Genomic DNA, 13337 nt, shown 5'->3' with positions numbered 1-13337 from the left:
AATATACAAGACACTGAGTTAGGGCTATGTGGATGAATGGTGTTTCCTGCCAAGAAGAAATTCACCGTCCAGTTTATAAACTGCTTTATTTCAGATCAACCCCATATAGTATCTGAATTGTCTAGTTAATGGTCAGCAATAACAACTTAACTTAAATACCATGGTCTGCAAACATCAAAGATCAAGTATGAGCTACCCTCTTATTTTGTCAGAGTGGCCCAAGAAGAAAGAGCTAGATAATGACAAGAAAATTATTGCATAAATCAAGGAAAAGCTTCTTTCATGTGCTGTGCAAACTACAACGTGATCTCTTGTTAAGGCAAAAGATAATTTGGGCTAAACAGGATAGATTAATAAAGCAAAGGGCAGATTTTATGGTTGATGAAGATAGAGGTGCAGTAAGCATTTGCTGTAGTTTGTCTAAATTTTGCCATGAATACTCTCTAACTTACACACTGTGGGTATACAATACTTGTCAAGTGCCTGAAAAGGTACCATTATCCTAAGATGACCAACCATGGAATAAGAGCATCATTCGAGGTGCCTAGATTTTTCATGTGCTCCTCCCACAGAAAAAGCTATAATCATTTTCTTATTGATACATAAGTTCATACAGGAACTTAGATGTGCTCCTTCACTACTTTTCACATATTTGTCATACATCAGTATGCCTGCAATTATTTGTTCAGTGTTAGTTTTCCTTATCAAATTCAAAGTTTTATGAGGATGGGAACATGTTCGACTTTTTTGTTAATATAGCATCTGTTAATCAGCAATATATGCTGTGGAATGAATAAATTGCTGATTTCAAAACCCACTCAATGGCAGGAACTTTGATCTCTAATAGATAAGAATCTATCATTAGTTGTTTATGAGAAGACATTCCCTTAAGAAAAGCTTTCTTGAAACTAATTTCAGTAGTGTAAATTAATTCCTTTTTTTGTTTGTTTGTTTCTTTTTCCAGACGGAGTCTTGCTCTGTCGCCCAGGCTGGAGTGCAGTGGCGTGATCTCAGCTCACTGCAAGCTCCGCCTCCCGGATTCACGCCAGTCTCCTGCCCTAGCCTCCCGAATAACTGGAACTACAGGCGCCCGGCACCACGCCCAGCTAATTTTTTTGTATTTTTAGTAGAGACGGAGTTTCACCGTGTTAGCCAGGATGGTCTCGATCTCCTGACCTCGTGATCCGCCCGCCTCGGCCTCCCAAAGTGCTGGGATTACAGGCATAAGCCACCGCGCCCGGCCAATTAATTCCTATTCTTTCTGTAGGACACTAACAGGCACAATTTTTCTTTTCTTCTTTTTTTTTTTTTTTTTTTTTTTTTTTTTTTTTTTTGAGACAGGGTATCACTCTGTTGCCCAAGCAGGAGAGTCAGGGATGCAGTGGGCATGATCATAGCTCGCTGCAACCTGAAACTCCTGGGCTCAAGGAATCCTCCTGCCTCAGCCACCCGAGTAACTGGGACTACAGACCCACACCACTGCGCCAGCTAGTTTCTTTAAAAATTTCCTGTAGAGATGGAGTCTCACTTTCTTGTCAGGCTGCTCTCAAACTCATGGCCTCAAGCAATCCTCCCATCTCAGCCTCCCAAAGTGCTTGGATTACAGGCATAAGCCAGCATGCCCAGTCGTTCTTCCTTTTTAATACCAATACATCGAGAAATAGAAGCACCATATGCACTATTTAGAATTTGACATTAGTCAACCACTAGAATTAAAATCAGGTTATAAATCCTCAAAATTACCAGAAGTATATATTTAAATGAAAAACCCAGACTACAGAACAAAAATAGAAATACCAAAAAATAATGACAAAATATTAAAAACATTATATAAACACAGTGACAGAATTAAGACCAAACATATCTGTAATAGCAATAAATGTAATGGTAAACTTACCAATTAAGAAAAAGACCTTCAGATCATATTTTTAAACAAATTAAAAAACTCAACTATATGTTTTATGCAAGAGACAGATGTAAAAATAAAGACTCAGAAAGCTGGAAATAAAAAGAAAGTGCAAAGAAATAGCAAACAAATACAGGCATAAAAAAACAAAGATCTCAATAGTACTATAAGATTACTTCTAGACAACAATGACAAATAAGACGAGGCATAATCCATTATAAAGAAATAACTTCTATAAAATAAATGTTTTCTTATAAAAAGAAATTTGATCGAAATGGATTTGAATTTCAATGAGGAAAAGCTCGTGTATAGACTGAGTTCAAAACCTGTTAGGAAAGGTCTCCCCAATACCTCATTCCACTTTTCATTTGGATACTACCAAGATCAGAGAGAAGAATATCAAAATAGATACTGCAGACATTAAAAATATTACTAGAAATATATAAACAACCTTATGCCACTAAATTTGAAAATTATAAAATGCACAAATTCCTAGAAAATCACATGATAAAAACTAGAAAGAAAAAATGAATATTCTTCCATGTATCTATTTTAAAAATTGAAGCCTGAGCAACATAGTGAGACCCCATCCCTACAAAAAGCAACAAAATTTTTAAAAACTAGCCAGGTGTGGTGGTGTGTACCTGTAGTCCCAGCTACTCCAGAGGCTGAGGTGTGAAGCTCACTTGAGCCCTGGAGGGCAAGGCTGCAGTGAGCTGTGATCACACCATTACACTACAGCCTAAGCGACAGAGTCAGACTCTGTCTCAAAAACAAAGAAAAAAATTGTATATATAATTTAAAACTTTTCCGTAAAAAAATTAGGCTGAGATGACCTCCCAATTAATTATTCCAAAAAGAAATGTTTTTTGTTTTTTAAAAATGCCAATTTTATGCAAACTCTTCCAGAGAATATAAGAAGAGGGATCACTTCCCAGCTCATTTTACAAAGCCAGAAAAACCTTGATACTAAAACTTGAGAAGAAAATTACAAGAAAAGTGCAAGTCAATTTCGATCATGAATATAAATGCAAAACATCCTAAGCCTAATAACAGCAACTCTATAAACACTGATAAAAATGATAAAACATTACAACCACATGGGGCTTACTCCAGGAATTCTAGATCTGTTTAACATTCAAAAATATCAAACAGTGAAATTAATCACATAAACCAATCAATATGATATACTTTATTAACAGAATAAATAATTAAAATTACTTGATCACTTAACTAGGTAAAGGAAAATAATTTGATAGAATTTAATATCCATTCATAAGAAATATTCTTAGTAAAATAGAAATAGAAGCAAATTTCCTTAATCTGACAAATAATATTTACAAAAAAGCAAATATCACATTTAATGAAGAAACATTAAAAATGATCCCTTGTATCACTAATGAGACTGGAATATCTGTTATCAATACTATTCAAGATTGTATTGGAAGTTCTACTAGTAAAATAAAACAAGGACAAAAAATCAAAAGTTTAAAGATTGTTAAGAAAGAAAGAGAGAGAGAGAGAGAAAGAAAGAAAGAAAGAAAGAAAGAAAGAAAGAAAGAAAACTCTCCTTGACAGATGACATGTTTATTCACATGTAAAGTCGAAAAGAATCATAGATGACTTAATAATTTAGAAAGATAACTGAATTCAGAGTGAATACACAAATCAGTTTATTTCTAATATTAGCCAAAGATAATTAGAAAATAAAAATTTTATAAATGACACCACTTACAGTAACATCAAATATCTAAGAATCAATTAAAGATATATAAGATCACTAGACTGAAAACTATAAAACCTTAATGGAGGAATACATAAGATTTGTGAACTGTAACACTTAATATTATAAAAATATTAATTGTCCCCAGTTGATCCACAGATTTACATCCTAGCAGCATAAAGAAAATACTATTGATGGGCATGTGGCAGAAATTTTAAAATCAGAAAAGGTTAACTGTAATTATATTAGAAAACCTAACATAGAGTTATTAAGATTAAAAACAACAAAGACTTATGACAGAAAGGAGTGGCAGGGCATTACTTACCCTACCCAGAAGAATTTTCATTCATAATAATGCAAACTCTATTTAACCTATTTACCTAAAATTGTGATACATCTAGGTTGGGAGCATGACGGCAGAGAGAGAGAACTATATAGTCACCTATCCTTGGGGAAAGCAAAGAAATAACGGTTAAAATTAACAAAGACGTAGCCTAATAAGTATATTAATTAGAAATATGAAGAGAATTATAAAGAGATATGATAAGAATTAAGAATAAACGTTTCTGGCACAGACTAGAAGACTTAACTGGAATAGTAAACTACTGTTTTGAGAAGTTTTTAAAAACACTATTCGATTTTTTTCATCTGTATTCCTATGTTACTTAGAGAAATAAAAAAATTGCACAGATCCTTCCACATGACAGTTTTCATGTTTTTAAAATGAACTAGAAAAATACATGATAATTATTGGTAACTATGAACCAACAACCTATTATGCATTCCGTAATTTTTTTTTTCTTTTTTCTTTTTTTTTTTTTTTTTGAGACAGGGTCTCACTCTGGAGTGCAGTGGCCTGATCTCAGCTCACTGCAACCACTGCCTCCTCCTGGGTTCAAGCAATTCTCATGCCTCAGCTTCCCAAGCTGGGACTACAGGCATGTGCCACTATGCCCGGCTAATTTTGGCATTTTTAGTAGAGATGAGTTTTCACCATGTTGCCAGGTTGGTTTCAAACTCCTGACCTCAAGAAATCTGCCTGCCTCAGCCTCCCAAAGTGCTGGGATTACAGATGTTGAGCCACTGCATCTAGCCTCATTCCTTAATTTTTAAAAATTCACATATAATGTTTCCATTGCAATTCTTCCCTCCATAAAGACTGACCATATCTCCAGACTCTCTTGGACTCCAGCCCATCATCTTTTACTAGCTCAACATGTAACAATTACTTTAAGACTATAAATTTTCAGGCTGGGTGCGGTGGCTCAAGCCTGTAATCCCAGCACTTTGGGAGGCCGAGGCGGGCAGATCATGAGGTCAGGAGTTTGAGACAACCTGGCCAATATGGTGAAACCCTGTCTCTACTAAAAACACAAAAATAGCCAGGCGTGGTGTGGAGGTGGGCGCCTGTAATCCCAGCTACTCAGGAGGCTGAGGCAGGAGAATTGCTTGAACCCAGGAGGCAGAGGTTGTATTGAGTCAGAGATCGCGCTGTTGCACTCCAACCTGGGCGACAGAGTGAGACTCCGACTCAGAAAAAAAAAAAAAAGTATAAATTTTCTACTACTCAAATTCATATTTTATTATTTTTAAAAAATATTGAGCTACCCTTTATTATGTCCATATTTCTGTCAATGACATCATTCTCACACTTTATTCTAAGATTCTTCATATAGGCAGAGCTGATAAGTCATTAAATTTTGTCATTTTTTAATTTTTATTTTTTTGAGACAGGGTCTCGCTCTGTCACCAGGCTGGAGTGCAGCGGTGCGATCTCGGCTCACTGCAACCTCTGCCTCCCAGGTTCAAACAATTCTCTGCCTCAGCCTTCCAAGTAGCTGAGATTACAGGCACCTGCCACCATGCCCAGCTAATTTCTTTCTTTTTCTTTTTTTTTTTTTTTTTTTTGTATTTTTAGTAGAGACAGGGTTTCACCATCTTGGCCAGGCTGGTCTTGAACTCCTGACCGTGTGATCCACCCGCCTCGGCCTCCCAAAGTGCTGGGATTACAGGCGTGAGCCACCATGCTCAGCCATCAATTATTTTATGACCAGCATAAAACACACCCTTATCACTTATGCCCTAACTTCCTGTAAGAGTTTCTTCAATGATCTCCTAACCCTGTCAGTCCTCATACTACATACAATTGACAGACTTCTGTCTAGAATGTTCCCTCCATACTTCTCTGCTTTTGAAGACCACATGCTCTCTCACTCTTCTGGTGTTTTTTTCATTGCACTTTACACAACATGATACATTATCTATACATGTATTTGTCTGACTCACTTCCTATCCTCACACTAGATGGAAAATTCCAGACAGCGGGGACTTTGTCTTGTTCACTGCAGTATCCCACTGCTTAGAAAAGTACAAGTTGAAGGCTCAATAAATAATTTTTGAATGAATGAATAATTTAATTCACTAATTCAACAAATTTATATATTAGGCACTTACATAATAGAGAAATTGTGGATGAAGCAATGAATAACCTAATACAGTTGTGATCAGAAAAGAAGAAAGAAGAAACACTAAGGAAGGTCTCTAAATCCAAACTTGGTAAATCAGGGGTTTTCTGAACAGAAGAAGTGACTTCTAAGTTCTTGATGTCACTTGAGAGATGAGTAAGAAACAGCCAGCTGAAGGATGGAAAGGAAACAGCATGAAATCTGATCAAGGTATGCAAGGGTCAGGGGTAGTGAATGAATAGCATATGCAAAAACCTGAAAAATGTTCCATATGATTTGAGTGTAGAACAAGAGAAGGTGAGGCCAGAGAGGTAAGCAAAAGGGCTTGGCAGTCATGTTAAAGAGTTCTGAATTTACCCTAAAAGCTACCAGAAAGCACTGAAGGGTTTTCAGCAGTATAACACTATGAACACTATCAGACCATCACCCAGAGGAACACCTGGCTGCAATATGAAGAGAGAAGTAAGGGAACAAGACAAGAAGTACTTGTACCTAGGAGTTCAAGACCACCCTGGGCAACATAGTGAAATCCCATCTCTATGAAAAACACAAAATTAGCCGGGCATGGTGGTGTGCACCTGTGGTCCCGGCTACTCAGGAGGCTGAGGTGGGAGCATCACTTGAGCCCAGGAGGTTGAAGCTGCAATGAGCTATGATTGCACCACTGCACTCCAGCCTGGGTAGCTAAGCAAGACCCTGTCTCCAAAAACAAAAACAAACAAACAAACAAAAGACAAAAAGCAGAGAGATGAGAGATGAGATGAAATGAATGATAGTTACCTAGTCTCAGAATGGAGTAAGAGAACATTCAGGAGGTAGGATCAATAGGACTTGCTGGCTACATAGACTCTTGGAGTGAAAGATAGGAAGAGTCAAGGGTGATGCTCAGGTTTCCAGCTTAGGCAGCCAAGTGGATAGTGGTCCTTTCACTGAGATAAAGCACATCCAATAAAAGGCAGATTTGATCAGATGACAAAGGAGTTCACAGAGATAAAGCGATAGATTACAGGTGCTGGTGAGACTTCCAAGTGAACAATGTTAGTAGGAGAATTGACACAAACGACTGAAGCTCAGGATGAAGATATAAATTTGGGAATCATTAACATATGGATGATAACTGAAGCCATGGGAATGAGTGAAATCACCCCTGGAGGGTTTACATACAAAAAGGAATGCATAGTATTCCCTGGGGAACCTCGACATTTTAAAAGACAGATAGAGAAAGAAGAACCTAAGAAGGGGATTGAGAAAAAAAAATATGGAGGAAAACCAAGAAAGTGCAGAGTCAAAGAATGAAAGCGAATGTTTCAGAAAGAGGGGTAGTCATATTGTTTAATGTTAAAGCAGGGCAAGAAATTTAAAGACTGCAACTTATCCATTCAGTTTAACAAGGAACATCAGCAATCCTGATAAGAACAGTTTCAGTGAGAACAAAAGCTATTATTTCAGAGATATAAACATACGAGTAAGAGGTAAAGCAGATAGTAAACACACACACAATGCCAAGAAGTTTGACTTTAACAAGAAAGGAACGAGAACAAACGCTAAAAGGGGAGCAGTGAGGTGGATAATTTTTTTTAAGATGGGGTGGATTTGAATACATTTAAATGCTTTGGGAAGAAGCCAGTTTAGAGACAGGTTGAAGATGAAAGGTAAGTGACATATTCCATTGGATGGGGTCTCTGAGAAGGAAGGAGGAAGTGTATCTGCAGAGTACACGTGTTGGAATTAGCTTTAGGCCACCAGGAGATACCTTTAAGTTCAGTTCAGATGGGTAATATAAAAGCTACTCCCTAGTTTAAAAAGCTCTAAACGTTTCTTATGTTTAAAATTTAACACAAATGCCTCTAAATTTAAAATAAAATGCCCTTTTAAATTACTGAATTACTCCTCCCACCCCGCCCCACAAAAAAAAAAAAAAAAAAAAAAGAACTAATAATAGTCAAAGCTATAGGAAAAGAGTCCCCAACCCCCAGGCCACAGACAGGTAGCAGTCCGTGGCCTGTTAGGAGCTGGGCAGCACAGCAGGAGGTAAGCATTACCGCCTGGGCTCCACCTCCTGCCCAATCAGAGGCAGCATTAAATTCTCATGGGGCACGAACCCTATTGTGATCTGTGCATGTGAAGGATCTAGGTTGCATGCTCCTTATAAAAATCTAACGCCCAATGATCTGAAGTGGAATGGTTTCATCCCCAAACCACCCCCCACCCCTTCACCTGGTCCATGGAAAAATTGTCTTCCACAAAACCAGTCCCTGGTGCCAAAAAGGTTGGGGACTGCTGCTACAGAAGGTAGGCTGAAACTGGAAAGTATATAACTTCTTGATAGTCTTTTAATTTGGTACAACCCTTTGGAATCAATTTGCTGGTATGTATCAAAAATGTAAATATTCACACTAATTATATTTCTGGGAATCTAGCCCAAGGAAACATTATAAAATATTGTTACACAATATTTTTTACATTTTAAAAATATGTCCAGCATATGTTTCATGCCTTTTCTAAAGATTTTCTCAAGCCTCCTAGCAACAGTAACCTCACTTTTCTTAAACACCTATAGCACTTGCCTGTACTACTCTACTATTCCTTTGGCACTTTGTATATGGCATCTTCCCAACAGTACCCAGAGTAATATTTTTAAGTGTTATAGGACACATCCTCTATTTTCTCTGCCGAGGCAGTCAATTCTTCTGTCCAGAGCAAAGGAATATATCCACCATGAGACTCTGTGCTTTAGCTTATCTATTTGTCAATCATTAAGAACATTATAATGAGACTATACTAGAAATAACTGTTAGAGATTAGAAACAAGAAAATGTTGCTAGAATGCCTGAAATAGTAACCCTCTGGGTTTTAGCAGCTGAAAGTTGAACTATTTCATACACTTTTCATACAGTGACTTTAAACGGCACATTTAAAAAATTTATCTTCAACCAGGAAAGTTTCTTCTAATACATTTTAAAACATTCCTTCTAAAAGAAAAGGCTGGCTTCTAGAGAAGTAGGTAAAGGAAAGTTTCATATCCTTGCAAGGAGAATTGGCAAAATGAAATAAAAGGAAAAAAATATCTAAGATCAAGTGGAAGATTCAAATCTGCTTCTTTACTGTTAAACAATTACTCCTACAAAAAAGTGAATATTCTGTAAGAAATGTAATTAATATTCAAAGACTGTCAAAAACACAAAAGCCTTTTATCCCTCTATAATCTAATAATTAAAAGGAAGAAGTAATAGTTCAAAGATGAAGCTTCTTTGGTTTGACGCTAAAAGAGAAAAAGAAGGAATCAAGAGACCAGATAGTATCAAAGATGACAGCAGTAAAGAAATAAGAAACAGAAATGGTAGTTCTTCATATTATAAAGGGGGTAAACTAGGAAAGGCATTGTTACCAGCAAAAAATTACAACTCAATTACACTAAAAAGATCTTGAGATGTGTTTCATGCATCTAGCTGAATAATGATATTTCAGTGATTACTGTTTGGGATAATAGTCTGGTAATTGGCAGAGTTCCCTCCTCCCCACTACAGGGGTCTTTTTAATCTAAAGAAAAGACAAGCAATCATCAAATACACTGATGCTATATACAAAGATGGCTGGCTACTACCCTATTATAACCAGGTTTTACAAATTCCATCACTACCTTATAATTTCAATTATAGAAATCACTGAATTCTGTTTAATGCTTTTCTTTACATACCCTAATTTGCACTTTTAAAGTTAAGGCATTTTCAAGGAATCAATACATTAAAATTTCATAATTTATACATTTTATAGAATTCAAATTAGACTGCCATATAAATGACCTGGGCATAGGATGTTGGTTATAAAAGACAGAATTATTATTTTTAATGATTGCTTCTTGTCTAAATTAAACATTTCAGATCTTTTCACAGTAAAGCCTAGTTAATATTCAGAAGCCTAATCCTAGTTATAGGCTTCAAAATTCAACACTTTAAAAGGAATTACAATATCATTATCTTGAACATCTTATTAAAAGAATGTGATATAAAGAATAAAAACATTTATATCTATGGAAACCTCAAAAATAGAAACCTCATTGTCTAATTCGTTTACTCTATGATAAAAATAACTCCTCCAATTGGAATATTTGGCAATTTATATTACCAACCGAATTCAATGAATCTAAGTAATGGGTAGCAAAATTGGAAGAATCATTTTTGCCTATGTATATTGTGCCAATGATCTCCTCAATTACAATAGCTGATTAGCAGTCATCTGCCATATGTATATCAAAATAGAATTAAAACTAACATCTTTCCTTTACTAACAAACTGAATCTAAACTGGAAAACTTGGGATAACAGATCATGATTTTTAAAACATTAACATGAAAATTGTCTTTTTACTATTTTCCCATATTCTGCCCAGTGCACAGTCCTATTGGTGAGACAGTGGTCAAATATTACCTCACTTCTTACACTGAAGATAAAGAAAGAGGAAAATCAACTAATGTCTTAGCACAATCAAAAGCATCCAGCAAAAATTGTCAGGTACCATAAGGATAAAGTAAAAAACAGCCAAAGCTTTTGGAGAAGTGGCCTGCTAAATAATTTTAAACACTTCCTGTCTATGCAAGCTAAAAGGAAGATTAAACCCTCAAAAGATCTGGGTTGAAATGACATAAGTTTTTTGGGGAGAGATGGAGGAGATGGAACTTAGGTTTTTGGACACATACCTTTCATTTGAGAATAATCTCATACACCATAATAAAAGAAGGAAAACTTAAAACTATTCAACATACCAAAGAACAAGGAGCAACTAGTCTGGTTATTTCAACTTTAAAACTGTAAGTTACCAGTATCTCTATAGCCAGATAAACACCCAGTAAAAAATTACCAGAGTTTTTTAAAACTGTGACTGAATTTAGGTGCAGAAAATAATTAAATTACTGTTAAAATGGACAGAATTTGCTAATCAGTTGATCTTTAAATAAAATATTTGGGTTTATAGACTATATTGAGAATGATTTGGCAAAGAAAAGATGAGGATCAAATCTATTAAATACTATCTGATCTCATAAAGAACTCAAATTTCCAATGTGGAATGATATTATTAATTAAAGATTACATTCCACCTTCTTAATCTTTCAGAATTTTTGAAGCAAATCTGTTTTACCCAATTACATACTTTCAAAATTTTCCATTAACAAATATCTTTGTGGGGAAATGATTTTTAAATCACCAAAAAGTCAAAGGACAAGATGTTCAAGACTTTAGATAGTATCTGAGAAAGAATACAACCAGGGAACGGCTTTATCAAGGTGGACAAAGTTCAGAATGCCAGAATTCCTTCCCTGTTGTAATGAATATACTGCAACTTCCTGTGGTTTTGTGACTATCACTGGGTGTGGTAGTAAAACAGAAGGGAAAAGCCTCACACAGAAAGCTGAATGGCCCAAAGAAAACCTAAGTGGTGACAAGAGGCTAAAGGCACATGCAGGTACGCATCTTTTATGTTGGATGTGATACACTTACATGGCCCCTGTTGAATCTCTTGGGGACCAACAGTAAAGCAAGTTTAGAACTTCAAATCTTGAGACATCTATAGCAAGATGCTGATCCAATGTGGCTCCAAATATCTTCTGTTTTCCTGGCTCACCTGAAGAGGAAAAAACACTACAGAGGATGTGGGAACTGAATTTCTTTATGTAGTTTCTTCTAGAGCAACTGTCTGAAAGTTTTGGCCCAATCCTTTATGAAGTCTGGAGATGAGACACTTGAAGGACTAGTGAAAAACAAAATTCAAATGAAAAGGTGGAGTGAGACATCTAAAAGGGGAATACGAGAGCAAAAGATAACCGTCGTAGGTAAATCAGTGTTTCTAATCCTTAGCTGGACTCAGGTGGGAGGAGGCAGAGAAAGGAGAGAAAAAAACGCACAGATGTTTCTCCCTCCACTCCCTCACCCCAATTGCTACTAAAAATTCATGAACTACCTAGGCTTTTTGACCACATTTAGGGAGTGAATAAGCAAGGTTACGTGGAAGGTTTAAGCATTTTGTCCAGTCTCCCTCCCCGGGCTATATGGCATTAATAGGCTGCAGGGAGGCCTTTCAGGTAATGCTTTTTTTCTAAGAAAAGATTCTAGTGGAATACAGCTTGAAGCAATAAAGAAAGAGAAAAATAAATTGAATTTGTACAAAAATGGAAGTCACAGGACAATATACCAGATTGACAAAGTTTATCTAATTCTGTTTTTCAAAAGGGGTGGGACAGATTTCACAAAATAAGAAATCAGAATAAAAAGTAGTCTTAGCTTCCAAATAATAGAAAATATTTTTAAACTAAGCAACACGAACTACATGCTTCATTCTTCTATGAAATATTATCCTTGGAAAGATAATCTTTAAAAAACTAAGATTAGCAGAACCAAGTCTGATGTATATTACCACACGAAAAGCATAAAAATTTAGTCCATATTATGAATTAGATTCATTCTTAATTGACTTATTAAATATTTTCTTAAAAATATTTTACCTAAATTTTGCATACTCCAGCATTCATGTAATAGCCTAGGACATAAAACAATTTTCTTTCCAAATACACTCCATTTTAGCCAGAATTTATTTGAATTATGTCTGGTAAAAATACCAGCATTTTTCTGAAAAATAAGATTGGAGAAAGAATTAGATCCTTACCTGACGTGGCTGTTCATTCATTCGTTGAGGGTCTGATTTCACTTTATTACTAGGATGATTTGTGACTTTGGTTACCGGTTGTTTGAAAATTGATGCTGTTTGTCTAATTGGCAATGTTGTATTCAAGTCCGGTTTACCCTGTGAACATAAATTTATTTTTATTTAAAATTATATAAACACAAGCAGATGACTTCTTACAAATTCAATATCTATTACTTTAAATCAAATTATTCCAAACTTCTCAGTCTATCGCAGCATTTTAAATACTCTAAAGTACATTTGAAGCACCTAATACGTCACACATGCACAAAGTTTCCTCAAAATAAATGAAAAACTTTTTGTATACTTTTTTTTTTTCTTTTGAGACGGAATCTCGCTCTGTCGCTCATGCTGGAGTGCGGCTCACTGCGAGCTCCACCTCCCGGGTTTACTTACACCATTCTCCTGCCTCAGCCTCCCGAGTAGCTGGAAGTACAGGCGCCCGCCACCACGCCCAGCTAATTTTTTGTATTTTTAGTAGAGACGGGGTTTCACCGTGTCAGCCAGATGGTCTTGATCTCCTGACCTCGTGATCTGCCCGCCTCGGC

At 36.0% G+C, this 13337-nt stretch overlaps 1 protein-coding gene across 4 annotated transcripts in view; it reads right to left on the bottom strand.

The window, feature by feature from the left end:
* Positions 1-13337, bottom strand: part of LOC105489426 (methyl-CpG binding domain protein 2) — a 73877-nt gene that overhangs the window by 25305 nt on the left and 35235 nt on the right. For all 4 annotated transcript variants that reach the window (XR_011616873.1, XR_011616872.1, XM_071085307.1 and 1 more), the window contains exon 3: positions 12751-12888. Coding sequence is in view for 2 of the 4 variants with exons in the window: in XM_071085307.1 (XP_070941408.1) it covers positions 12751-12888 (138 nt within the window). In the remaining 2 variants the exon portion in view is untranslated. The remainder of the gene's footprint in view (positions 1-12750; positions 12889-13337) is intronic.

This window comes from Macaca nemestrina, chromosome 19 (genome assembly GCF_043159975.1).
Source record: "Macaca nemestrina isolate mMacNem1 chromosome 19, mMacNem.hap1, whole genome shotgun sequence".
In the NCBI taxonomy this organism is placed as follows: Eukaryota; Metazoa; Chordata; class Mammalia; order Primates; family Cercopithecidae; genus Macaca; species Macaca nemestrina.
Note: the sequence above shows the minus strand (reverse complement) of the source record. Positions and strands in the feature narration are given on the sequence as shown.